Source organism: Osmerus eperlanus, chromosome 25, assembly GCF_963692335.1.
Source record: "Osmerus eperlanus chromosome 25, fOsmEpe2.1, whole genome shotgun sequence".
NCBI classification, from domain to species: Eukaryota; Metazoa; Chordata; class Actinopteri; order Osmeriformes; family Osmeridae; genus Osmerus; species Osmerus eperlanus.
This window is the reverse complement of record NC_085042.1, coordinates 5,102,505-5,128,500: the sequence shown is the minus strand read 5'-3', so window position 1 is coordinate 5,128,500 and position 25,996 is coordinate 5,102,505. Positions and strand designations below refer to the sequence as shown.

General features: G+C 48.7%; 3 protein-coding genes across 3 annotated transcripts; 2 read left to right on the top strand and 1 right to left on the bottom strand.

Annotated features, from left to right (window-relative positions):
- The first annotated feature begins 879 nt into the window (after positions 1-879).
- gda (guanine deaminase) lies at positions 880-9,065 on the top strand. Its single transcript, XM_062451655.1, has 14 exons — positions 880-1,049; positions 1,484-1,572; positions 1,670-1,841; positions 2,252-2,339; positions 3,497-3,602; positions 4,113-4,140; positions 4,472-4,579; positions 5,057-5,164; positions 5,365-5,462; positions 6,523-6,590; positions 6,735-6,881; positions 7,404-7,522; positions 7,841-7,868; positions 8,050-9,065. Exons 1-14 carry the CDS (start codon positions 924-926, stop codon positions 8,112-8,114), a joined length of 1,350 nt encoding a protein of 449 aa, XP_062307639.1. The 5' UTR covers positions 880-923; the 3' UTR covers positions 8,115-9,065.
- A 633-nt stretch (positions 9,066-9,698) lies between these two features.
- Positions 9,699-13,422, top strand: si:ch211-214j8.12 (uncharacterized protein LOC100000539 homolog). Its single transcript, XM_062452137.1, has 6 exons — positions 9,699-9,983; positions 10,184-10,461; positions 10,741-10,907; positions 11,044-11,526; positions 11,575-12,179; positions 12,612-13,422. The coding sequence occupies exons 2-6, from the start codon at positions 10,236-10,238 to the stop codon at positions 13,042-13,044; spliced, it is 1,914 nt and encodes a 637-aa protein (XP_062308121.1). The 5' UTR covers positions 9,699-9,983; positions 10,184-10,235; the 3' UTR covers positions 13,045-13,422.
- Positions 13,423-17,280: 3,858 nt separating this feature from the next.
- zfand5a (zinc finger, AN1-type domain 5a) lies at positions 17,281-22,276 on the bottom strand. The gene is made up of 6 exons (XM_062451432.1): positions 22,079-22,276; positions 19,411-19,572; positions 18,869-18,971; positions 18,686-18,771; positions 18,144-18,260; positions 17,281-17,983 (listed from the first exon to the last, which is right to left on the bottom strand). The coding sequence occupies exons 2-6, from the start codon at positions 19,568-19,570 to the stop codon at positions 17,853-17,855; spliced, it is 597 nt and encodes a 198-aa protein (XP_062307416.1). The 5' UTR covers positions 19,571-19,572; positions 22,079-22,276; the 3' UTR covers positions 17,281-17,852.
- Positions 22,277-25,996: the final 3,720 nt, after the last annotated feature.

Genomic DNA, 25,996 nt, shown 5'->3' with positions numbered 1-25,996 from the left:
ACTCGACTGGAAGTCACTTGTCTACTCTATTGGAGAACCCATTAAATTATTGTTTTACACTTTCAGTGCTCTAGGGTCTAGGCCAAGCAAAATAAATGAGTTGAAGTAAATCTAAAGCTATCACAGATCCCAGCCACAATACATGTTGGGTTGTTAGTCAGTTTGGCAGGGGATTGTCCACAATCAGAAAAGTAACTTTCCAGGTCCATTACTTAAAAAATTGAGCTTTTGTTTGATCCCATTTAGATTGGTGATATGTCAATCCATGTCACCCTCAATGTTGATTGTTAGATGCAAGGCCTTAGCCATGTAGTCAACATTGGGGGGGGGGACATTTAATTTTTTATGAACATTTCGGACAACGTGCGTGGTTGCCTGTCGAAGCGTAGCACATTTATATTTTTATTTATATTTTTATATCAATATATTGGGGGGGACATTTTGACCAGATTTGAATATTGGGGAAGGATATGTCCCCCACCCCCCCAATATGTATTATGATTACGGGCTTGGTTAGATGTTTATATACTAGTAACACAGTCGGAAGAAGCAAAATATAAGCAATGCATCCAAAGTGCTCATTCATAGCCCTTCTTACACTTGTAACATTTGCGATTTTAATAAAGATATTACATATTACGCTTACATACTACATGACTTAAGTGTATAAGATCGGTTCTATCTGTTTAGTTATCTCTTAATTTCCTTCCCCTTGTGATTTCTCAAGACGGAAAAGAAAAGAAATCTGCGCTTGAATTTCACAGACACGCTCATTGGCCAGACGCATTACAGGTGGAGTAGCGCAACCTCTTCTGTGATAAGTCCATAAAGCTAAACGCCTACTGTACTCGAATATAAATACTGTCTGTGCAATGGGTATTGCGTATTGCTTTGCCAAACCGAACTGAACAAAACGCGTAGAGATGACCAGCAACCGATCCACGATGGTCATTGTGCACGTCTTTCGCGGAACGTTTGTGCACTCAACCCAAAGCTCAGCCTTAGATGTTTTGGACGACACACTTCTAGGAGTCGATACGCTAGGAAAGGTCTGTCTCACTGGAATATTTTTTTTAATGAATCATTTAATTGTAAAAAGATACGGTGTAATGTTTCTCAGTATTACTCAATCCGACTTCAACTTTAAGTACATTTGTTTATGAGAGCGTAAAGAAGGCTTTTACAAACGATGACTTTAAAGTATAGTAAATGCTTTACATAACCATTTTAACAATATATGATTGGATTTTCAATCCAGATAGTATCAAGCATCCCAAAACAGAACCGAAACTGAAACACTATCTATCTGGTGATTTGCTGTCCTAAATTTTATATATATAAAAAAAGAATATATTAAAAAAACAATTCCATATGGCAGCTTGTTTTCCTGAGAGACCCTCCCACTTTTTTTCTGTAATAACTCATTAACTTCTCATTGTCTACACACCACTTACTGTGCCTGATTGATTCATCACACTGATAGATTGCTTTCATCGGGAGAGGGACTGATGTGGACCGGCTGTGTGAGAAGTATGGATTCCACGTCCGAGATGTTACCCAGCTGAGACAGCAGTAAGCAAAGAGTCTTTTCTGTTGGTTCAGCAACCAGTACATGATGAAAACATTAAGAGTCCTATTTTCCTGACGTCCCCGTTGCTGGATCCTACAGCGAGTTCTTCATGCCGGGAATGGTGGACACCCATATCCATGCGTCCCAGTACAGCTACGCTGGCACAGCCCTGGACCTGCCCCTGCTCCAGTGGCTCAACACCTACACCTTCCCTGTGGAGGCCCGCTACGAAGACCTGGAGTTTGCCCGCAAAGTCTACACTCAAGTTGTGGTGAGCCGTCTAGGTTTTACTAGCAGGTTAATATCAAAGTAACTAAGTCAAGTGAAAGTATAAAGACATGCTGTAGTGCAGTAAATTGTGCAGATTGGTAATGAAAACTGGATGGTGGTACAAACCAGGTACATTTTCATCTGATGATGAGGAGATTCAATATGAAGTTGCGAAGTAGAAGTTGTATACCGACTCAAATATATATGTGGAAATGGCAAGGGTCGTGAGGTGTGTGTGTGTATCTGGCTTTCCAGATTAGCTCTTGGAATTGGAAAATGTGATGAAATACCTGTTTGTGTTACGCTCAGGATAGATGGAAACGATGCGTTTAGACACAGCCACCCGTTCGATGGCGCCTTAATAATTGTTGAAGTGAATGTGGTAACATGACACCTGTCTGTCTGTTTCAGAGGAGAACTCTGAGGAACGGGACCACGACTGCCTGCTACTTTGCCACCATACACACAGACGCTTCTCTCCTGCTCGGGCAGATTGCAAGTGAGAACACACATGCTACACACACACACACACAAATACAAACACGCACACACACACACAACAACACCCACACTAGTTCTAAACACACAGATACACGGACTCACCCATCCATACACGCACATGTGCATGGATACACTTCATTCTTATTGGAACTATGATCCGAAACTGGAGAGCAAAGGAGAGAGAGAGATGCAGAGAGAGGGAGAGATATGCACAGATTAGACACAGAGAGGACAAAGAGTGAGAGAGGGAGGGAGAGACAGATCTGACCAAGGCCTATGAGGACAGAGATGGAAGGACGGCGTTTCCAGTTGCAGACGCATCAAAAAGAAGAAGAGGCAAAAAGAAGAAGCTGGAGGTCTCAATTGGAACTCGCCTTGTATGAGCGGTGGGGGCAGGACTGCACCAAGACTACAATTCCCAGAGGCCTTTTGGTTCCTATGGAGGATTCTAGTGTTTACCTCCAACGAGGTGTGTCAATGTAACTCTGGGATGTATATCTTAGAAGATTGAGCAGAACATCCATTAGATTGACATTAATGAGAAAGGGGAGAGAGAGACAGAGAGAGAGAGAGAGAGAGAGGGGGGGGGGGGTCAAGATTTGACTCAAGTACACAAAACCTGTTATGTAACCATTTCCAAATGTGAACTTTAGGTACAGGTCTACACAATGTACTTCACAGAGTGAAATGTCTAATTTGTCAGCACACATACTGCTATGATAATGCACTTGCATGGAAATATGTTGTTATGGTTACTGACTGTACTGACCCCCAAAAATCCCACAGAGAGTTATTTTCACAAACTGACAGGGGATATTTATCTGGAAGTGTGACAGAGTGGAGTTTGACACTTTTTCATTTGTCTGGAATGTTTCCTGCTTTACGTAACATCAGTCCAAAGTACAAAGTTTCACCTGTGTACACTTGGATTGACATATTATACAGTACCTGATAGTTTGGTTTTGTCCTAAACTAAGTATTCGTCACGAAGGGATTAGACAGGTATGGTAAAGACTTGCTCAACCCGTTCAACATATTCTTGTCTCCACATGACACAGATGTAGGTGGATGGGATTTCCCTGAGTACATGCATGTGTGAAGAATGACGGAGCGTTTTGGAATATGCCCTTTGACTGTCGTTGTGCCCTGCTGTAGATGAGTTTGGACAGCGCGCCCTTGTGGGGAAGGTGTGCATGGACAGGAACGATGCCGTCCGGCATTACAAAGAGACCCCGGAGGAATCCCTGGACGAGACCAATCGGTAGGCTCTGTCTTCACAGTGAAACCCCTGTCAGACTAACGTTCAGCTAATCACCATCAAGCATTCCAGCATTGGCTTGGTGTAGGTCCGTTTTGACCACCCTGATGTTCCCCTGGAGAGCTGAAGGCCAGTGACAAGCCGGACCCTCTCCAGTGACGTGTTCGAACCTCAGAACCTCTCTCTGAACACTGACACATTCACTCGGGCTCTGAAACTCTTCCCCCCCCCTCTAAAATCACCCACACACATATCAAAAACATCCATAAGCCCTATCCGGCCAGAGAGGGGCTCATGTTGTGTTGGAACATCTCACATGACTCTGGGCAGACAATGGACCTCTTTGATTCAACACAAGTTCAGGTTGAGTTCTGTCACACTTTGCTGGAGTTTCCACAGCTCACGGTCTCTCCCAGGTCTGTGTGCTATGCCAGCAGGACGAGGGTGTCTGAGCAGATGAGGTGTGTTTGTCTTGTGATATGTGTTGCTGACTGTGGTTTTCCTGCTCTCAAGGTTCATCCGAGAGCTCTTAGAGAACAAGGTAAGGATCCTCCCTCAAGCCATTAAACACCTCGTCTCCCGGGGCAACATTTTTACAAGCCTTTACAAGCTATTCATTCCAAGTGTGCCACATGCAAAGCATGCAAACAGACATCTGCCACCAAACCTCCCTGCCACAGTGAATTCCGTGTTTGTTTAACATACATGGCGAATAAACCGAAATCTGATTCTGATCTGGACAGACGGTATAGTCTTGATATGATTGCACTTGTCGATTCTGTCATTGGAAGCTGGTCTTTGAAGAGTCTTCCTTCTCTCTCTCTCCTCTCTCTCCTCTCTCTCCGTCTTGGTGTGGGATCCTTGGTGTCCAGTATCCCCTGGTAATGCCGGTGGTGACCCCACGCTTCGCCCCCTCCTGCTCCCCAGCCCTGCTCAGCCACCTGGGGGAGATCGCTCAAAACAACCACCTGCACATCCAGGTGAGCTTATACCTGCGCACAGCCATCACCACGGCAACCCACCAAGGGGGACACACTTGGGGCGGCATCGCTATGGAGACCAGCAGGCCGGTTCGGATCTTTCGTGTCACGAGATGCACTCGCTCTGTCGAGGTTGCCGACAATGAGGTCATCACAACGTGGATGTTTGGATTTCATGGGACGATTGTCTCACAATTAGAAAAATCTCTGGAATCCATTTGAAAGTCTTGTATCGTAGTCATTATATGTTGATCCTTGGATACAATGAGGGACTCTCTACTAACAGAAAGACAGGGACACAATAACAGCATTGATGCCTTAGAGAATATAGATCGTCAAGGTCGGGCAGTGATGTCGGAGCAGGGCGGTCTTCTTAGCTGACAGACCTTGAACTTGAGATGATTGTTGCGCCACAAAGCTGTTATGCACCTTGAGGTGTTCCTGTCAGTGAACTGACCTTTAACCTCTGACCCCCAGAGTCACATCAGTGAGACCAAGGAGGAGGTGCAGATGGTGAAGGAGCTGTTTCCTGACTCTGAGTCCTACACAGATGTCTACCTCAAACACAACCTCCTCACCGACAAGGTAGGTCTGCACATCTGCACAGCTACATCGATTTGCACTGTTCATACATCTCGCCTAGGGCGCCGAATGTGCTAGGACCGGCACTGGTTCAACGAATCTAAATGTTGCTGTTTTCTACTTCAGCACCTAATGCAGAAGACAAACAAATTGAGTTAACGTTTATGTACAAAAACAATTGGGTGCTTTGTGTTTGAGAACAGACAGTGATGGCTCATGGTTGTCACTTGTCGGATGAAGAACTGAAGCTGTTCAGAGAGACGGGGGCGTCCATCGCTCACTGTCCCAACTCCAACATCTCGTGAGTCCCTCTGCCCAATCCCCCCCCCCCCCCCCGACCGTTGTTAAACAAATAATTACAGAGAACACACTGTTCTCGATGACAACAAATGAACCAGCCGGAACAGTGTTTATTAACACCGCTTCACAGTTAGTCTCTTCTCCGTCTCCGGTCTTTGAACTCAACGTCCTTCTCTCTCTCTACTCCTCCCCTCCGTCATTCCCTACTTCTCCCTCCTCCTGTCTCTCCTTCCTCCTCCTGTCTCCTCCTCTCCTTCCTCCTCCTGTCTCCCCCTCTCCTTCCTCCCCCTGTCTCCCCCTCTCTTACCCCCTCCTTTCTCCCCCTCTCCTTCCTCCTCCTGTCTCCGCCTCGTCTACCCCCTCCTGTCTCCCCCTCTCCTACCTCCTCTTGTATCTCCCTCTCCTTCCTCCTCCTGTCTCCCCCTCTCCTTCCTCCTCCTGTCTCCCCCTCTCCTACCTCCTCCTGTCTCCCCCTCTCCTACCTCCTCCTGTCTCTCTCCTACCTCCTCCTGTCTCCCCCTCTCCTTCCTCCTCCTGTCTCCCCCTCTCCTACCTCCTCCTGTCTCTCTCCTACCTCCTCCTGTATCTCCCTCTCCTTCCTCCTCCTGTCTCCCCCTCTCCTTCCTCCTCCTGTCTCCCCCTCTCCTGCCTCCTCCTGTCTCCCCCTCTCCTACCTCCTCCTGTCTCCCCCTCTCCTACCTCCTCCTGTCTCTCTTCCCTCCTCCTGTCTCTCTCCTACCTCCTCCTGTATCTCCCTCTCCTTCCTCCTCCTGTCTCCCCCTCTCCTGCCTCCTCCTGTCTCCCCCTCTCCTACCTCCTCCTGTCTCTCTTCCCTCCTCCTGTCTCTCTCCTACCTCCTCCTGTATCTCCCTCTCCTTCCTCCTCCTGTATCTCCCTCTCCTACCTCCTCCTGTCTCCCCCTCACCTACCTCCTCCTGTATCTCCCTCTCCTACCTCCTCCTGTCTCCCCCTCTCCTGCCTCCTCCTGTCTCCCCCTCTCCTACCTCCTCCTGTCTCCCCCTCACCTACCTCCTCCTGTCTCCCCCTCTCCTTCACCCTAGGTTGTGCAGTGGCTTTTTGGATGTCCGCAACGTTCTCAACAATAAAGTAAAGCTGGGCCTGGGAACAGGTAGGCCCAGAGCTATACCCTACTGTGTGGGGGCGAGCGAGCGCGCGTGTGTGTGTTTCGTACACACGTATGCTAAAACACGTGTGTGCGAGAGAGAGAGTGTGTGTGTGTGTGTGTGTGTAAACGTGCTCCTTGTGTGTGTAGACGTGGCCGGGGGCTACTCTCCCTCCATGCTGGACGCCGTGAGGAAGACTCTGGACACGTCTAAAGCTCTGACCATCAATGACTCACAACACCAAACCCTCAGCTTCCAGGAGGTCTTCAGACTGGCCACGCTGGGAGGGAGCCAAGGTTAGTGAGCTAGTTGGTTTACTTAGTTAGCTATTTAGTTCGTTAATTATTTCCTAAGAGTTTAGCTAGTTAACTAGTTAATACATTAGTTACTTAGAGTTGAGATTGTTAGCTTGGTTATTTAATTAGTTAGAGTGTAGTCAGTTAATATGTTTAGTTTCTCTAGCGAGTTAGTTTGTTCATTAGAAGCTTTGTGGCAACTTGAAACGTGGCAAGTGGCAGCGCCCATTAGGGCTTAACACAGGGAGCGGCTGACACGCCGTCCAGACGGCCAGTTGGCGAGTGTGTCCGCTCTGAGCGTGCACGGGATGGCCTGACAGTGTGTCCGCTCTGAGCGTGCACGGGATGGCCTGACAGTGTCCGCTCTGAGCGTGCACGGGATGGCCTGACAGTGTGTCCGCTCTGAGCGTGCACGGGATGGCCTGACAGTGTGTCCGCTCTGAGCGTGCACGGGATGGCCTGACAGTGTGTCCGCTCTGAGCGTGCACGGGATGGCCTGACTGTGTGTCGCGGGGTTTGCAGCCCTGTCCATGGACGAGCACACGGGGAACTTCGAGGTGGGGAAGGACTTTGACGCGCTGCGGGTGGACCTGGCGGCAGAGGAGGGACCCGTCGACATCTTCCAGAGGGAGGAGCCTGTGGTAGGTGGCCACGCCTCCACGCCGACGCCATAGTTTCTCAGTGACACAAACATGCATGACACAAACATGCATGTTTGCATGCATGCTAGCAGGTGGGAGGGCTATAGAGTTTGACAGCAGAGTCACATGGTCAAATATGCCCCCCCCCCATCCTGTAAGTCGCTTTGAATAAAAGCGTCTGCTAAATGATTACATTGTTGTTATTACTGTACCCACGCACACACGCTTTAGGCACGCACATGCACAAAACACACATGTTCACAAAGACGTGTCAGCGGAACTAATCCTGAACCTTCACCTTCTCTTTGTTATTCCCAGGTGCTTTTGGAGAAATTCCTTAACTTGGGTAAGAATTCAATCTCCCGTACATCAAGTCGATATTGTTTGATTGATGACACCTTGCCATATTTGTTTTTGTGTGACAGACGTTCTAACAGTACTATAAAGAGCACAAGTTCCTGTTTGTGTGAGTGACTCGGCATCTCCCCTCTCTCGCCCCCCCACCCCCACCCCCCCTCCCCCTCCAGGTGATGACCGAAACATTGCAGAAGTGTATGTGGCCGGCAGGAGGGTGGTGCCTTTCCCCGGCTGACTTTAGGTGCGGACTCCGCGTCTGTTGCTCCGTCCTGAAGCAGCCTGCCTCTAGATTCTCACCGTTCTGTTTTCGTCCTCCGTTCGTCCGCTTACTTAGGTGTAGAAGACAGAATGATTGGAAATTAGAGGCAGTTCACTGTGAGCTGTTCTTTCCCTATGTATGTATGCTTACACTGAAATTAATAATAACGACTAGAAATTCACAGAAGTAATTGATTATGGAGCTTTTTGTATTATTTTCAGCCAAATCCTTGGAAATTCTATCATATGATTTTGTTGGGGAATGATAATGAATATTGATATACTGTCCAGACCAATGCAACCTCTTGGCCGTCAACATCCAGTTAAAAGTTTGACTGTTATTTATACTAAATAATAATAATGCATTCATTTAGCAGATGCTTTTATCAAAAGCAACTTTCATGGGGGGATTTGAAACTGAGACCTCTTGACCTGCAGACAAGTGCTCTGCTACTGAGCTATACCTCATCTCCTTATTTACCCTCTGAGTTTGTTATTGAGCACAGTTCCTCCCTTGACCTGAGAGGCAGTAGCTTGTGTGAGTAGGTCAGACTTTGTTTTAAATGTATGTATCTTTTTACATTTTTTATTATTGTCTGTTTCTTTGTTTGGCTGTGAATGTATTGTTAGCTTTATTATTCTGCTTGAATAATTGCTTGTTTGGCCAGGTGTTAGAGATTATTCAACCGTGGCCATTCAAAATGAATGTTTCAAATGTAACTATTTAAATCTATTTAGTTTACAGTGCATTTTGTTTTGATTAATGTTTTATTACTGCAAATATTTGTTATGATTCAAAGCAAAAGGGAAAAGGTTCAGTACTCCTTAAAGTATGTCAACTTGAATAAAATAGTATATACATATCATACATTTGGCATCTAGTCTTTTGTACCTTCTTCACAATATGATTCTGATTTTTGAAGTTGCACACACACACAGGATGAAATTTAGACTATGTTGTTTATCTTTAGTTGGTTTTCATGCGTTTACAGCGTAGCGTCACCTGTGAATGACAGTGGAGAGGGTAGCCGGTACTAGAGAGAGGTGTCAGTGATCGTTGTTGACTACCCAACTGACACAGGTTGGTGTCTAGGGTTCCAAGGGTCTGCATAGGAGCCATCCTATTAAGATTCATGTAACGCCACAATAGATTCCAATCAGAAAATATTTATTAAATAGGCACATCTAATTAAAAAACGTAAAAAAGTTTGACAAAGGGTTTGATTGGGTCAGATGGCTGAGCGGTTAGGGAATCGGGCTATTAATCATAAGGTTGCCGTTTCGATTCCCGGCCGTGCAAAAATGACGTTTCGTCTTTGGGCAAGGCACTTCACCCTACTTGCCTCGGGGAAATGTCCCTGTATTTACTGTAAGTCGCTCTGGATAAGAGTGTCTGCTAAATGATTAAATGTAAAATGTAAATGTATAAATTGTAATATCCCGCCGATTCATTTTCTAACAGTTTCTAACAGTTTGCGGGTCCTGAACGCAACACAGAACGCCGTAGCCCACGCTAGTCGAGTTTCCAAACCGGAACTTTGTGTTAAGTCCATCCCATACGTTCATCCTGGAGCCTACTCCTTCACACAATTCTGATAGAACGAATATACCGTATATGCGTTAATTAATAAATATTGAGCACAAGGCAAGCTACGCATGAAAGAGGTTTGTTTTGTACAAACATTATACTAGTTTGCAAATCTAGTACTGTCGATCCATCTCTCATTTTTCAAAGTCTGTGGTCCTGCCCAAAACGTGCAGTATTAGTTCAAAGGTCGTTTTAACGTCGAATCCATTTGCCAATTGCCATATTCAAGCTTTGCCTTGTGACACACAAGTACATCAGGTAAGTAGCTGAGCGGAACTCAAAGCGGCTACCAAAGAAAAATTGAAAAAAACTCGAGGCTACTCGAGGCTTACTCAGGTGTAAAATTAGAATAAATGCATGCCATGTATGCCAGCCCAGAAACTCATCAGGAAGTAAAATGATTTTTGTTTTTGTTTTCATAGAAAATGTATTATTGTACTTGTTTCATTATAAACCAGCTCCTGGGAGATTGCAGTGTACAGCTAACACTCATTGACTTTGGAGGAAGTGATGCCTTTATACCGAGTCACACCTCAGAGACCTCAAAACAGGAAGTTGAAAACCAGAGAAGGAAGGAGGAGATGGAAAGAGAAGGATGGTGCCATAGTATCGCTAGGTCAGCTATGCCTACGCAGCCTGGCAGAGAACATGAAAACGCTATGGGTAAAGGACTACGCTGAGAACTACATGGACCAGTACAACTTCAGACACATCATGGGGCCCTTCAGTGAGCTACGTGAGTCCAGGCTGAAGAACACACTGTCAGCGTTGTTTTGGTGTGGATGGGAATTGTAGTTTTCTCCATCCCTCCTACCTATCTCCCTTTCTCCTCTCCTTTCTAATGCTCATCCCTCCCTCTCTTCCTTCCCTCCCTCCCCTTCTCCTCTCTTGTCCTACCTCACCTCTTTTCTGCCTCACTCCCCCTCCTTCACCTCTATTCTCCTCCCTCCCTCCCTCACCCCCCCCTTCCCTCCCCTCTCTCCCCCTCCCCCACTCCTCTCCTCCCCCTCTCCAGCGGGGGAGCTGGTGGAGGAGCTAACATCCCTGCTGTGCTCCAGACAGGAGTTATCCCGCGCTGCCCTCCACCTCCTCCTCGTCCCCCAGCTCAGGGGCCTGAACCTGGGATCCTGCCCAGCCCTGGTCACCCCCTCCCTCTGCTCCCTCGTCACAGCACGTTGCCAGGTTAGAACCCCCCCCTCTGTGAATATACTAGTCAAACTCAAGACTGTCCAAATAAGGGACGTTTTGTTGTTTGGTATGGATGACATGTGTCACAGATGTCTCTCTTTCCTGGTCGTCCTCTCTGCTCCTCTCCCAGTCCTTGTCCAGCCTGGATGTATCAGGGGCCCAGCAGCTATCGGCCCAGGTCCAGTGTGACCTGCTAGGCTATCTTCCCTCCCTGCGCTCCCTCTCCCTGGCCGGTACCCAGTGTGACAGCCGAGTGGTGAGGGCGGTGGCCCTCTCCTGTCCTGCCCTTCGCCACCTCGACCTGTCCCGCTGCCCCCTCCTGGCCCCCGCAGGCCTGCTGCCACTTGGAGGGGCCCTCTCCTCCTCCGGCCCCGCGGCCCCCCTCAGCAGCCTCCTGGCCCTGGACATCGGGCTGGGGCCGGAGGAGGGGGACCCGGCGGCGGCGGCAGCCTACCTCCTGCTCTCCCTGCCCAGGTTGGAGAGGGTGGTACTGGAGGGTGTGGGAGAGGCCTGCAGCCTGCTCCTCCACAGGGAGGGCAGGGAGACGGAGGCCTTCGCCTCCAGGGAGGGGGTGTGCAGCCTGGGGGAGCTTTGGAGGAGGAGGGTGGAGGAGGGGGAGGGGGAGGGGAAGAGAGAGGGGGGGGCTCTAGGAGGAGAGGAGGAGGATGAGGAGGGTGGATGCTGGGGCAGGGAGGAGGTTGGGAGTGATGAGGAAGGGATGAGAGGGCAGTGGGCCAGGGGAGAGGGGCTGAGCGGGGTTCAGGCAGACAGGCTAGACGGAGGAGGGGAAGGTGGAGAGGAAGGAGGGATGAGGGAGAAGTGTGTCATCCTGTCTCTGAAGGAAGCCCAGGGCTTGTCAGTCAGGAGTCTGCCCGCCGTAGCTCGCCTCTGCCCCGCCCTCCTCTCCATCTCATTGGACTGTGAGGAGGGCGGGGGGCGGGGCCCGGACCCTCGGCTGGCCGCGGGGCTGCGGAGATGGGCGGGGCAGCTGAAGAGGCTGGTCGTGCGTTTCCCGGGGGCCCTGGAGGAGCTACGGCCGGCCCTGTGCTGTGTAGGGCCTTCCCTGGTCTCCCTCACCCTGGAGGGGGTCAGAACCAGCCCCCACACCCCCCTGGTGGAGCTCCTCCACACCTGCCCCAGGCTGAGGACTCTCCTCATCCATTGTGAGCCCCCCCTTGCACCACTACAGGAAGAGGAAGAGGAGGAGGAGGAGGAGAATGTTCTGGATGGGTCTTGTCTGCTCCAGCTGTGCTCTCTCTCACTCCAGTAAGTGTGGAGGGTCTTTGGCAAGGCTTGACATGAAGCTTTTACTTTGTGTTAAAGCGTAACTCACCAAAACACTGGTTTAGAGGGGTTGCAGAGTGTAGCAGATTACGTGAGGATAAAGTCAGTCGGGTTTTCCTCCGGGACTGATAAGGGTCTGAACGTCAAGTGTCGAGGTTTGTCATCGGCAAAGACATCTTAGTTCCGTCCTAAACAACTGATAGTTGCAAAACTGTGTGGCAATTATTAATAAACTGGAAATCCCCTGTTATTTTTTTACACTTCCTCGTTTTCTCTGCAGGAGGGGGGGGGGGGGGGGCGGAGGGGGTCATGTTGGGTCTCTATGGCATGTTGACATGGTACGAGATAGACAGCACTAGAGCACATGAGGGAGGGTGATGAATGTTCCCTTCCTCTCACCCCTCCTTTCTCCAGCTTCTCCTGCGACCAGCGGCAGCTCAGGCCCGCGCCGTCCTGGAGCGCCCTGAGGGGGGCGCTGTGGCGCCTGCTGGCCGGCTCCCCCCTGCTGGAGGACGTGTGTCTGGTGGCCGTGCCCTGTCCCCTGGACTCGGTCTTCCACAGGGTCCTCCAGACCACCCGGAACCTTCCGTGCAGAAACCCCCCCTCTGCTGCTGCCGCGGCCATCTCGGAAGGGCCCCACCTATCCCGCCCGTTGGCACGGTTACGCGACCTAAACCTGGCCCATAGCGATGTGACCGGGATGACGGCTAAGAGGTTGTTTGCGGCCTGCGAGCGAATGAGAAGCCTGGATCTGACGGGGTGCTGGCACGTGAGGGCACGTGACGTACAGGACATCCAACATGCTGCCACTAGAAGACCACAGAGTCTGACTGTGAAGTGGACATGAGTAACGATCACCAAGTATACCTCTCTAGCACTATAGTTTGATGAAGGAAAGAATGCACTTGTTACTTCCTGTAGCTGTTTCACTCACTAAAATGTTCTACTGTATATTCCTTTTAAATTCAGCCAGCCATAATGGTTTACTGAATATGTGGCAACTGCAGTAGATGAACTGTACTTTATACTTTAATTGTAGTGCCTGGTAGCTGAGATGTGGTTACTTTGTGCCGTGTCTGGAAAATACAGACTGTTCCTTGACTCTAGCCACAAAAAGGCTTAGAACTATGCACTTCTGATCCTTGATGTTCTACTGTGCTTTTCTATATGCACTTTTTGTATGTCACTTTGGATAAAAGCGTCTGCTAAATAAATCAAGTGTAAATGTTCCCACTTCTGATAAATTCTTTTGAATCAATTGTCTAGATTCTCTACAATTATTTTCTAGATATTAGAGGGTTCCGCGGGTACATCATTATAGAAATCATCACAAATCATGTGGATATTTCATGGTTTTAAACCAGCATTTTCACCACTGGACACTAGATGTCACCTGGATTCCAGGCATTCTCTATTCATCGTTCAACCTCATATTTTCTTACCTGCGGGAAGTCAAATCTGTGTGTGTGTGTATGTACGAGATGGTATCTTACTGTTTTCTACACACCCTCCCTCTCTTACCTCTCTCTCTTCCTCTTGAGTGACATGAACACGAAGCCTCTACAGCCTGTAATCTGTCATCATCAGCTTCCTGGAAAGCTACTGCCACTTCCTGATCAGCCCCAGGACCAGGGCATGCAGTCTGTCTTTATCTTCTCACCTCCTCTGTTCAGTCCTCTTTTCTCTCCTGCTCGTCCACTCTTCCTCCCCCTGTCCCTTTCTCCCTGCATCCCCTTCTCTCTCTCCTCCCCCCCCCCCTCCCTTGTCCCTATGTGTTTCCATCCCTCTAACAGAATTGAGGCCACACAGTTGTAAGGAAAATAGACAGATTTAGAGAGAGCGAAAGAGAGGTGGTTTTGATGAAGGGTTTGGGTCGGAGAGGAGACCTGTTTCGAACTGTCATTGTCGGGTCTGAGCCCAGACCGGCCTAATCTGGTTATGCTCTCTGAGAGCTTAGTGGCGGTACCTCAGGTCACCCCTCCCTAATCTTAATCTAGCCCTTCCCTTCCCTGTCAGCCTGTCCTTTCCGCGCGGCACTCATGCGCACGCACACACAAACAGCCACGCCCATTCATTCATGTTCATTCATTCAATCTCAACGTTTGCATTTGTGTCCAAACGTTCGTATCAGCTCACATCCGGCCTCCAGCAGCTTACAAGTCTCCATGACACCTCCCTCTGCCACCCAGTCATCCACCTCTTCCTGGTAATACTTGTTTTATTTGACGTTGGCAGACACTGTACGAGTCATGCAGGTTCGGGCCTCTAAAGTGTGGCCCAAGTCTGCCTAGCAACTGGTGATTATTTCCTATGGCTTTGCCCTGATCCAGATGTTCATAGCTGTGCTGTTGCCTCTATCCTGCTGAACAGAAGGGGTCATTGAGAGTTGGCATTACTAATGGCAGGAGAGTTTTCCCTTCTCATTTTGATGTACCCTAATCCTTCTAAACACTAAAACCGTGCAAAAGTCCGGCGTGAACTCAGTAAACCCCAAACCCAAAGACCTCCTCTGGCCCTGCCCCTGCAGTTGTCCCCAGTCGTCATTGTGATTTCATACACTAAGCCAGCTTTCCAGACACGCACACACACATAGACTCTCAAATGGGAAGTGACACACAGGGACATACACACACACATGCACACAGAAAAGTGAGAAACATTAGGGTTGAGAGTAGGAGTAAGGAGAAGCCTCTACTAAGTGTATGTGCATCTGTTCCAAACCTGCACTCTGTCTTACACACACACACACACACACACACACAGGGGTACAGCTGTTCTCTGCGTCAGAGAGACTATTTGTTCTCTTCAGTGTCTCTCATTCAGCTGCTCTCATTTCGCGCTGAAGGTGTGTGTGTGGGCTTGTCTTTGGTGGACCTCAAGATACCCAGAAAGCTACAGAGGACAGTGAATGAGTGATGCTCTCCATGATTAGATATCCAGTCAGTTTCTCTCTCTGTGGTTGCACCTGGCTACAGGATCAAGAGGCCGTCCATTCAAATCCGCACTGGACTGGGCTTTGGATGAAAATATTATTATTATCATTACATAAGGAGCTTTGAGAGAATTACCCATTTCAACAATGGAGGCCACCAGACTTGATCTCAGATCAAATGGGATGTCATTTTCAGAGGGGTCACAGCAGGGGTCACAACAAGTCCTGTCAGGCATTGTTAGCACTACACAGACAGGGGGTCAGGGGTTTAATAACCCACACACACTTTCCTCTTTCCTTCTACCTCAGCAGTGCATGCAGCTGCCCAGTGTTACACCATCTGCTGACTCACTCCTCGGTGCTTGTGACAGGTGTGGGAAATAAAACACGCCGTCTCGTCAAAGATAACACACTGTGGAACGCTCTGGAACAGACCTCCCCACCCCCCCAAGACTGTGCCCCAGATAGATTTTAGGTTGGGTTGGATTTAAGTTGGTTTAGGTGCAGCACTGTGGGCGTATGTGAAGTCCTCTGTGACACGGCTCATATTCAAGGGCTGTACAAATCAAACGGATGTGATTTAGAAACAGGCCAGCTCAGATTCAAGTTCTGGTTGCGACCCTTCATGGCATCCCGACCCAAACGTGACCTTCGTGTTGTGTGCTACCTCCAGCCCCGTAGCCCTTCCTGACCCAGGTCTGTGGTTTCTATTCAGGCTGACGGGGTCAGAGGTCACTCGATTGGATCTGTTTTTATGAATTGATGGGACACTTGGGAGGTAGGGACACAAACAAACTGAAATACCACATCAGACAGAATACAAGCAGCCCTTTTTCCACTTCTGTCTGTACATTGTTTTATTTACATGATACATTTCTGGTGTAATGCTGGGTAGCAAGATTATATGTAATACATGAATACCAACATTTGTTTTGTTGGTTTTTTTTGTACAAATTTGCATATAACTAAGAATTATAAAGGAGAACTCAAACTGATACAAAGGGTTTGTTTCAAATGAATAATAATCTCACATCCCTAAAGGCAGAACAAAATGATCTACACAGGTCTCACACACCTCGCAAACACACACGTGCACATTCACACAGATGCTTCTCCCCCGTCCCGTATAAATCAGTAACACAGACCACTAGCCATTAGAGAGCAGGAACGTAAAGTCTTATCTCTATTTTCCAAACGGAGCACCAGCATGCTCCTCCTTTAGCTTTGTAAACATGTGCTGTTGAAACCAAATTGCTCCACAGAGAGAGGGACACACACTCGCACGCACGCCGACGCACACACACAACGGACAAACCTGTGCTCGCACATTCACAGAAACTCACATCCAAAAATGAATGGCTCACATGACCTAAATCTTCCACTGAATACAGGATGTGCTAATATCAGTACTATATTATTGAAGGAAACGCAACTTGAACAGAAATAGTCTTTCGGCAGATAAAATAAATGGCCAAACACTTGAAGCCAATCCAAGTCATTCAGATCATTCCATTATTGTGGATAGAGCAACCCATGAGCATGTTGACATCCAGATACACGTTGCCAGCGGTGCTGACGGCTCGTGACCGGTCCTCATCCGGGGTTAGGATCTCTGGCCCTCCTCCCCTCCTCCGAGGGGTCATCCCTTCTGCTCCCTGAACTTCATCGTCCTTGATGTCGTTCACAAGCATCACAGAATAAAAGTTTTTTTTTTCTTCTTCTCCTAACGGCATCTCTAACGAAAAGAAAAAAAAAACGAAACAACTGATCACATTTCCCATAGTTCTTGTCAGACGGCGAGCGGCCCAGAGGTCAAAAGGTCCGAGGCGGCGACCTATCCCTGCCTGAAATGTGGAGGTCTCCGATGAGCCTCCCCTGGCATTGGCCAATAAAGTGATAGTGGGCAAAGAGGAAGGAGAGAGAGAGACGCTGGGGCTGAGAATGTGACGAGGAGGAACACACTTCCTGCTGTGAGGTAGGTAAAGCTAGGTAGGACGAGAGAGAGAGAGAGAGAGAGAGAGAGAGAGAGAGAGAGAGAGGAGAGAGAGAGAGAGAGAGAGAGAGATGAGAGAGAGAGAGAGAGAGAGAGAGAGAGATGAGAGAGGAGAGAGAGAGAGAGAGAGAGAGAAGAGAGAGAGAGAGAGAAGAGAGAGAGAGAGAGAGAGAGAGAGAGAGGGCGGAAACAAAGCCCATGTGCATTCTGTCGTACAACGTCATACGTTCCAGAACGCTCACCCGACTCTTGGAACACAGGACTAGAGCTCTTCTTTTTTTCTTTCTTCTCTTTTTGAACACACTGACAAGCACTGGTCTGAACACAAAATGGCCTCCCACGGTTTGGCACAAAATGGCCACCAGTCAAACAGGAGTCCTACCTTCCCCGGGTAATCCCAGAGCTCGCTCTTCGGAAGACGGCACACGTTCTCTTCAAAGACACCACAGAAAAGAGTCCGGAGAAACGGAAAATAAAAGAATTTCAACGCCCCCCCCCCACCCCACCCCTCCAAAAAAAGGTGGTCATTTATGCATCTTCCTCATACAGAATCTTCTCTTTTTTTTCTCATGTTGTCTCAAGGTTGGGATTTTTCAGAAAGAGTCCTTAATAATCCGTTAACCCCTTGTGCCAGTGTTCATGTCTATGGCCACACACACACACACACACGCACGCACACCTACATACACAGTCCTTGTCACAGGTTAACCCCTATATTCTCTGGATCTTGTCAGCGACTACCACAGGGTTCTCCTTGCGGATCTTGGCGGCCCGCCTCGGCCTTGTAATCGTAGGGACAGTTGTGCTTGTCGGAGTACCGGTGGAGGCCACAGAACAGGTTACCACAGCGACAGTCGAACCCTGGGGAGGGGGGGGGGGGGGCAAGGATGGGGTTAAAGTTGACGAGTTACGGGGGTGGCGTCGATGGATAAACCATCGAAACAAGACAACACACAAGAATAGATCGTGTGAATGGAGCCCGGCTCCCCCGACCACGTTCACCCTCTTCCGACATTCTCACCCGTCAGGCCGATCCTCTTGCGGCACATGAAGCACCGGTTCTTCTTGGATTTGGGGGTGTCCCCTTTTCCCTCCTCGCTGGGGGCTGGGGGGCTGGAGGCGGTGGGCTGAGTCACCACTGGAAGGAACAAACAGCTCAGTTAGACCTACCCTGTCCACTCTGCTAGGAGGAGAGCGTGCGAGTGAGTGTGTGTGAGTGTGTGTGTGGGGGGGGGGGCGAGCACCAGGATTCAGTCTAAGAAGACCCTCCGGTGTGAGGAGGATATTTTTAAACAGGCTTATTTTTAGGCAGCGTCTCGCAGGCTTGAGAGTAAACCAACAGATCTGAGGTATGGAAGGAGGAGGGGCGATGATAAACCGGGGATGAAGTAGGTCGCACTGTCGCTCTGTGTGTGTGTGTGTGTGTGTGTGTGTGTGTGTGTGTGTGTGTGTGTGTGTGTGTGTGTGTGTGTGTGTGTGTGTAGCCTGCATGTGTGAGGGAGTTGCTTGACTGCTTGTAAAAAGGGAGAGAGACAAAGAGACAGAAAAAGAGAGGTGTCTCACCAGGCTCTGGGGTGTCTGTTGGGTCCTCTCTGGAGATGCTCATCTCTGTCATTTGTTGAGTGACAGGAAGAGAGCCTTGGGTAGTTCTGGAAGAGAAGAGGAAGATGAGTAGAAAAAAGAAGAAAAAAAAACTATCCACCAGAACGGAGTGTAGATCTGATACAGATCTGAACACACACTTACCTAGACATGTCTGTAGCGGGTCCAGCAGATGGGTCTACCTTGGCAAAGCTGGCCTCCAGTCTTTGGATGGCTGAGGCTTCAGAGCTAGGGCTACTGGCGCTTCCTGGGAGAGGGAAGAGAGCAACATGAAGCTCACGTACCACACAACTCCTCCAGACTCTGCCTGGTCAAACTCCAAGGATCCATGAATGTCCAGACAACAGCTACTTGGACAACATTTCAAGTCCCAAAACATTCAAAAGTTCCTTGTTTCATGGTATACTGACATGGCTCTGAGAGACTATACTGTTGAGTTGGTGTCTGGGAACACAGCAAGAGCAACAGGAATATTTGACCTTAGAAGTCTTTCGGGGGGGGGGGGGGGGCTAGGGATGGGGGGGGGCTGGAATAGGAAAACCTCTCCCTCCACATTGTCGTGGACCAGCTGTCTCTCGTCACATCACACGGAAAAACTTAGAGGCCGGGGCGGAGAGCCCAGAGCCCAGAGGTGTTTGGACCGGGCAGGAAGGGTGTGGGGGGTAGGTGGGTGGGGATCCTCTTACCCATGGGGCTGTGGGGGCTCATGCGATCGCTGCTCTGCTGTCGGTTCAGGTGCTCCTTGTAGCACACCGAGCACATGCCGTTGGTCCTGGGGTTGCCGTAGAAACCGCAGCCGGTGGCACACAGCATGGGCACAGGGCTCTGATTGGTTTCTTGGGCCATCGCTGCAAGAAGAAGAGGGGGGGGAGGGCAGAGAGGGGGCGCTGGTTAGACAACATGGAAACATGGGCTGTATTTGTACAGGTGTGTGTGTGCGTGAGACACAAGTAGCCCATCAACCTTATCCCTAAAAATCTAGTAATCTGAAACTCAACACAGGCCTGTTCTCTCTCCATGCCCAGCCCCAGGACAGCGTGTCCAGCCTCGACAGAACACATTCACTAATGAATGAGGTTGCTTCACTCTGCGGCCTTAGCGAGAACAATACGCAATTGTTCCGTTGATCACCTTTGGCAGGAGCTAAGCGCATGGAGGATGTGTCATTATATGTCATTACCATAAATGACTGGTACAGCATTCTTTCTTCTCGTTCTCCTCCTGCTTGATCTGATTAAGCAAATATTCACTGCCTGGGTGAATGTGTGTGTGTGAGTGGGAGTGTGTGTGTGCGTGCGTGCGAGAAAGACAGACATAGAATGTAAGAGTCTGTGAGAGTGAGAAGGATATCATGTAAAAGTATGTGTGTGTGTGTGTGTGTTTGTGTGTGTGTCACTCAAGTCATAGACAGTCATAGACAACAAGAAACCAAAGCTAGATGGCTGCGGGTCCACTGCCTTAAAATTTGTCACGCAACAATTTGGAACATTTGTTCCCTCTCTTTTCGAGTTGTTTTCGCCCACACACACACTCTCAAAAAACGGTCACGGCTTACGACAAGGTGGACACAACAAGCCTGGCATCAAAGTCAGAGGACTCCACAGCAGAACTGAACATCTTAAAACACAAGAGTGAGACCAGACCGTCAGACAGGACACATGCTGATACATGTTTTTGAAGTCCGGTCGCAGCTAAAACACCTCAACAACCAACAACAAAAAACAACCACCACCACAGATTCAGAATGTTCCTGAAGGAGGACAACATTCAGCCTGGAACATTCTATCAATGTTCCTGACAGAGGGCCAAACAAATCCTGCTCTCACCTGACAGCCAGCCCCCCCCCCCCCCCCCCCTTATTTTGTCGTCTCTCTCTCTACCCCGTTGCTGCCTGTTAAAAAGCTGTCTTGGCAACTGCCCAAACTAAGGAGGGCATTTTAAATGTTTTATTTGTAAGCAAGACGGAAGAGTAATTCGAGTTAGTAACTTCAGAGTCTGTATTCAGGGTCTGTTTTTCCAACAACTGTGTGTTTGTCAGCAGGTGATATAATTGTTTTATTTTTGTGTTTCAATTTCAAACCATATCTGTTATCTTTTACCGTTTCTCTCCGAACCAATGCTCATTTGTCAACAACAAAACAAAGGACATGTATCAAGGTTACACGCTTTCTTTTTGTTCAACCGTCCTCTCCTAATAACCTAACTATGAACCACACTGTCATGTCGTATGTCGGTGGGTACACCTGTCAATCAACACGACCCACGTGCGGGACACAGGACTCATTGTTGTCTTTCAATCAGTTTTTTTCTCAATTGCGGAAACAACTCAATTTGAATATACAGCATAGGAAAATGGTTATTCGTTTATTGTATCGACATGACGTAATTGAAACGAACATCTTCGAATCCATTCAATGAGGTTGACACATCTAGCGAGACATGACACATGAGACACTTCAGCGGCGGATGTGCCAGCATAGCCTTAACGGGGGGTAGGCTACTCGACTTGCAACATTGTAGAGATTACCCACTCCCCTCAACTATGCTACAGGCATCACTGCGATGTTACAAATCCACATCGTAGTCATAATTTGACGCTTTGTTTGGTTTGAGAGGCCAGATAAAACAAAAAAGAGCTATATGTTCATTTGTGGTTTCTTTGTCTGCAATCTCTTCCTGTTTACTTGTCTACTGACAGCACCCCATCCTTCCAATGTTGCATTCATTTTCTGGTTTAGAACAACGCAAGTTTATCAACTACCTCTATCTAAAGAGAAACCTCCGGGGCGATATTAATAACATCCCTTTGTTACTTACAAACAAGGTAACAATACAGACTTCCAGCACATTTGACAAGCCCCAAAACCGTCCTACCCCACTGGGGAAAAAAACATCTCCGAACACGAATGAAAATTTAGTCTACTTTTCTCAAATGTCCAAAACAATAATCAAACAATTTCGACAATAACATTTGAGGACACTGCGATCATTTTCTTTTTTTTCAGTCAAGTAGGCTAGCACTCCCATCCCCCAGCCTGGAAACAGTAGATAGCCACCACTAGCTGGCTCCCTTCCTTGTTTTTCCCCTCCCAGACGGGTCACGTTCAAAGGCTTGTGATATTTTCAGTAAGGAGGTGGTGACCACTTTACAGAGCCATATCTTGTTTGCCACGAACAACTAAGAGAAATTCGAGCTTTTATTCTGCCTTACCGTTTCCCCTAGCGGAAATGGTAGGCTGATGAATGGTTTGTAACATGCTCAACATTCTCTTCGAATTTTCTCACAAAACGTTGTTGATGGTAGTCTCCACTCAGTTTTTTCAGCCGTTCAATTGATTGTTTAAAATCTCTCACCTGTACGGATGTTAGGAATTCCACAAGAAGATCAATGTATTCGCGCAAGTCGGGGTTTCCCGTAAACACACAGTGAGCTGTGGCAATAACGTCCTCTGTGTCAATGTGTCCTCCGATTGAGACTGAATGTAATACTGCTCTCTGTACTCTTGCCCCGTCTCTCCGGTTGCTTTCCGTCGATGTTTGTTTCCTTCTTTAGTAAGAGGAGTGGCAGATGATGTCACGGGTAAAATAACGTGTAGCGATTGGCTACCCCCAGTACCCTGGAGCGCGTGTCTCGCAATCTACTGTACTGAAGGGCTGAGCCTGTCCTCGAGCGTGGGGGAGGTCTGTCCTTCTTACACATCCATTCTTCATCCTCCCACGGACCGTGGAAACCGAGCCAAACCACGGTAATTTCATTGAGTAATGTCTTAAGGATGTTCACGACGAAATATGTGTGAATGAAGGCCTACTGACTGGGTCTTGACATCACAAGTCTTGGATGTGGCAATTCAGCTGCCTCGTTTCCTCCTCCATCCATACACTGATTTGACTTTATGTTCTGGAGCAAGACCAAAGCAAATCAGTGATGACATGCTGTAGGAGACACCCGATATGTGAGTGTCTGACTGCCACTAGCCATTTTCAGTTGAGAAACTCGTCCTGTGAGCTGTGCACCAAGTAAACATGTTTTTAAAGAGAGACAGGGTTCAAGAGAGTACGACTCCCCACCCAATAGGCCTACACAGGCTACTTAAAAAAACAAAAAAATGTCAAACAAGTTTTTCGGAAACACGCCACAACTTGGCTCTATGTTGTCATCGTTTATCGGATTCTTGACAGTCGTACATTGTGACACGTGACCCTCTGACACCGTGTTGTTGTGGTAGGAAACTGACGTGAATGTGGAGTGTGAACAATGTACCTTGAAGCTCTGCAAGACCCTTCTTGTTCACCCCTCGTCAGCACTGTCACACCCTCCACTGCCCCAAGGGCATGAGAGAGGGAGACACAGGAAGACAGAGAGTCAGAGACGTAGAGAGAGAGAGAGGGGGGGGGGGACAAGAGACCAGGGAGAGGTAGAAAGAGACAGAAAGAGAGGGAGATATGGAGGGAGAACGAGATGAGGCAGTTTTAACGCACCCTTAATTGACACACAACAGAGCGGAGAGGGACAGAAAGAGAGACCAAAAGGAGAGACAGAGACAGGTAGAGGGAGAGGAAGAAAGACCAAAAGGTAGAGGGAGAGAAAGAGAAAGAGAGACCAAAAGAAGAGACAGAGAAAGGTAGAGGGAGAGAGAGACCAAAAGGAGAGACAGACAAAAGGTAGAAGGAGAGAAAGAGAGACTAAAAGGAGAGACAGAGAAAGGTAGAGACAGAGAGAGACCAAAAGGAGAGACAGAGAAAGGTAGAGACAGAGAAAGAGAGACCAAAAGGAGAGACAGAGAAAGAGAGGGAGAGAATCCCTGATTACCCTACTCCCAAGGCAAGTGTAGAAAGCATTAGTGATGAGTAACATGGTATAAGTAACGATGACGCTAGCATCTAAACTAGAGTTGGGGCTAGGGTATGTAGGCGGAGGCTGCATGGAAGCGGGATTAGACAGACGTGTTTTTACAGTGTCATAGAGTAGCTATGCCCGTAGGGCTGTGGAGTGAGGCCTAGCTGATGTCGCTGTCAAAACAAACACGCACACTGATCTTGTGCAAACCAGTGGGACCCACTGAGCTATGCAGTTGTGATTTATTTAGGCATAAAGCCACCCGCGCACGGCCCTGTGAACACACACCCACAACACACACACACACAAACACATACTCAAGGAATCGGAGTGCTCAAACGGCAGTTCACGCAAACAAAAAAACGGATTAGACACACCTAGAAACATTAACATGCACACCCAAACACATGCATCATCTACATGTAGAGATGTATACAGAACCTAACTTTCAACTGAAAGCAACTGACAACCCCCCCCCTCTCCCCAGAGGACCCCCAACCCCACCATCTTCCCAGACAGTCTGCAGTTTCTCTGGACACAGGATCTGAGTTAATTTACATGTATCACCTCTTATTTGTCTATTTTCACAAAGCCTGTTTTGTCGAGAGATGGTAGTTACATAAGATTTACATCCAGTGCCACAGGGGTGGAGCTTTAGAGACGCTAATAAGTTGCATTTGACTAAATGGTGAGGTCGATAAGGTTCGCAACATTAGCATAGGTAAACCGTTTTTGGAAAGAAGTTCAGTCAAGTACGGTTGACATGGCGTCTCAAAGGCGGCTTCTTACGCTAGTATACCAGTGATGTGGGTATAGAGGTTGTGTACAGCTCTGTGGTCAGAGTATTTACCTGGAGGTCAGAGGTCACAGGTTCACTTCCCCCCTGGTATGTTGCTAAGTTTATTACAATACATTACAATAATACTGGACAAGTTCAACAGTCGAGTCTAGAATGGACTTCTGTTCATGGGTCAAGGCCAGCAGAGACACACAGACACACACACACAGATAGAGAGAGACACGGTTACAGATTGAGGCACCAGTTGTGACATTGTTGATGAAGAGCTCGGTAAAATGGCAGCTTAACCACATAAGCTGTTCGGAGGCTGATAAGCTTTTTACTGCGCAACCCAAACTCCACCACCGTAGATGTTGAACCCCCCTCGACTCCCCCAACTCTGTCCACAGTCAGTCTGTGCGTGTGTGTGTGAAGGTTGAGGTGGGGCTCTGTTTGGGCACAGAGACACGGTTTCCTGAGTTTTAGCGAGGGACTCTTGTCTGTCTGACGGAGCTGGCCTGCGAGTTCCTGCTCAGCGTCAACACGCAGAAAGAACCGTGTTATTGTTTCACATAGAAAGAACCTTTTGTTGGGAGCTTGAGAGGGAGAGAGAAAGGGAGAGAGAATTAGAGAGTGTGAGAGAGAGAGAGAGAGAGAGAGAGAGGGAGGGAGAGAGAGAGAGAGAGAGAGAGAGAGAGAGAGAGAGAGGGAGAGAGGGAGAGAGAGAGGGAGAGAGAGAGGGAGGGAGGGAGATGGAGGGAGGGAGAGAGAGAGAACGACAGAGAGTGTTAGAGAGAAACAGAGAGCAGAGAGGGTTAGAGAGAAAGACAAACAACGAGAGAAAGAGAGTTAGAGAGAGAGACACTCGAGGAGAGAACCGAGTGGTGGACGGAGAGGGCCGGGGAGAGAGGAACGGGATGTCGGGCGGCCAAACTGCTGACTCAGCGTCGGGGGTGGCCATGCTGTTTTCTCAGAGAGCCCAGCGTCTGCAGAGTGACGCCGCGTCGACGCCTGACTCACGGCTCTGCCGGCGCTGTCATGACGGGGGAGGAGTCCCGATCAGCTCACCCAGTCTCTTCCTCCCCCCACCCCCTCTCACCGCACTGCCTCCCAAGACTGGAGCTTTAGGGGAATTACTCCGACTGTGTGTGTGTGTGAGCGTGTGTGCGTGAGAATAGACTCCATCAGATTACAAGAAGGGAAGTCAGGGGAAGACCGGCCACAGAGCAGTGGGTGAAAAGCAGATCAGCGACTGTGTGGACAAACACACGTCTGTGTCTGGCACCCAGGTCTCCTTTACGGCATACCTGCTTCTGGTTTCACAATCCCTGTCTCCGTTTGGGGTTTATTTTGTGTGTGTGTGTGTGTGTGAGAGTGAGTGAGTGAGTCAATATGGGGGAGGCACATGTGTGGTAGATATCTTTTTGTGTGTTGGTGACGTACTGTGAGTATGTGCGATGTGTGTGTGTATGCGTGTGTGAGTGTGCGAGTGTGAGTGTGTGTGTGTGTGTGCAGCAGATGTCGTCTGCTCTCTACCCAGACTGGCTGGTCTTTGTTGCTGCCCTCTCGTGCAGACGAGGCTGTCCACGTGTCTGCTCTGCGAGGCCACACCCCCGTCTGTGTGTGAGCTGTCAGTCTGAAGCGTCAAACTCCGCCC

Excerpts from the sequence above, each read along its gene's own strand:
- gda (XM_062451655.1), top strand. The coding sequence starts at position 924 with ATGACCAGCAACCGATCCACGATGGTCATTGTGCACGTCTTTCGCGGA. Across the intron at positions 1,573-1,669 it reads GTTACCCAGCTGAGACAGCA|CGAGTTCTTCATGCCGGGAA; the intron begins GTAAGCAAAGAG and ends TGGATCCTACAG. Across the intron at positions 7,523-7,840 it reads TCCAGAGGGAGGAGCCTGTG|GTGCTTTTGGAGAAATTCCT; the intron begins GTAGGTGGCCAC and ends TGTTATTCCCAG.
- si:ch211-214j8.12 (XM_062452137.1), top strand. The coding sequence starts at position 10,236 with ATGCCTTTATACCGAGTCACACCTCAGAGACCTCAAAACAGGAAGTTG. Across the intron at positions 10,908-11,043 it reads TCGTCACAGCACGTTGCCAG|TCCTTGTCCAGCCTGGATGT; the intron begins GTTAGAACCCCC and ends CTCCTCTCCCAG. Across the intron at positions 12,180-12,611 it reads CTGTGCTCTCTCTCACTCCA|CTTCTCCTGCGACCAGCGGC; the intron begins GTAAGTGTGGAG and ends TCCTTTCTCCAG.
- zfand5a (XM_062451432.1), bottom strand. The coding sequence starts at position 19,570 with ATGGCCCAAGAAACCAATCAGAGCCCTGTGCCCATGCTGTGTGCCACC. Across the intron at positions 18,772-18,868 it reads CCCGCTACAGACATGTCTAG|AACTACCCAAGGCTCTCTTC; the intron begins GTAAGTGTGTGT and ends CTTCTCTTCCAG. Across the intron at positions 17,984-18,143 it reads CAAGAGGATCGGCCTGACGG|GGTTCGACTGTCGCTGTGGT; the intron begins GTGAGAATGTCG and ends CCCCCTCCCCAG.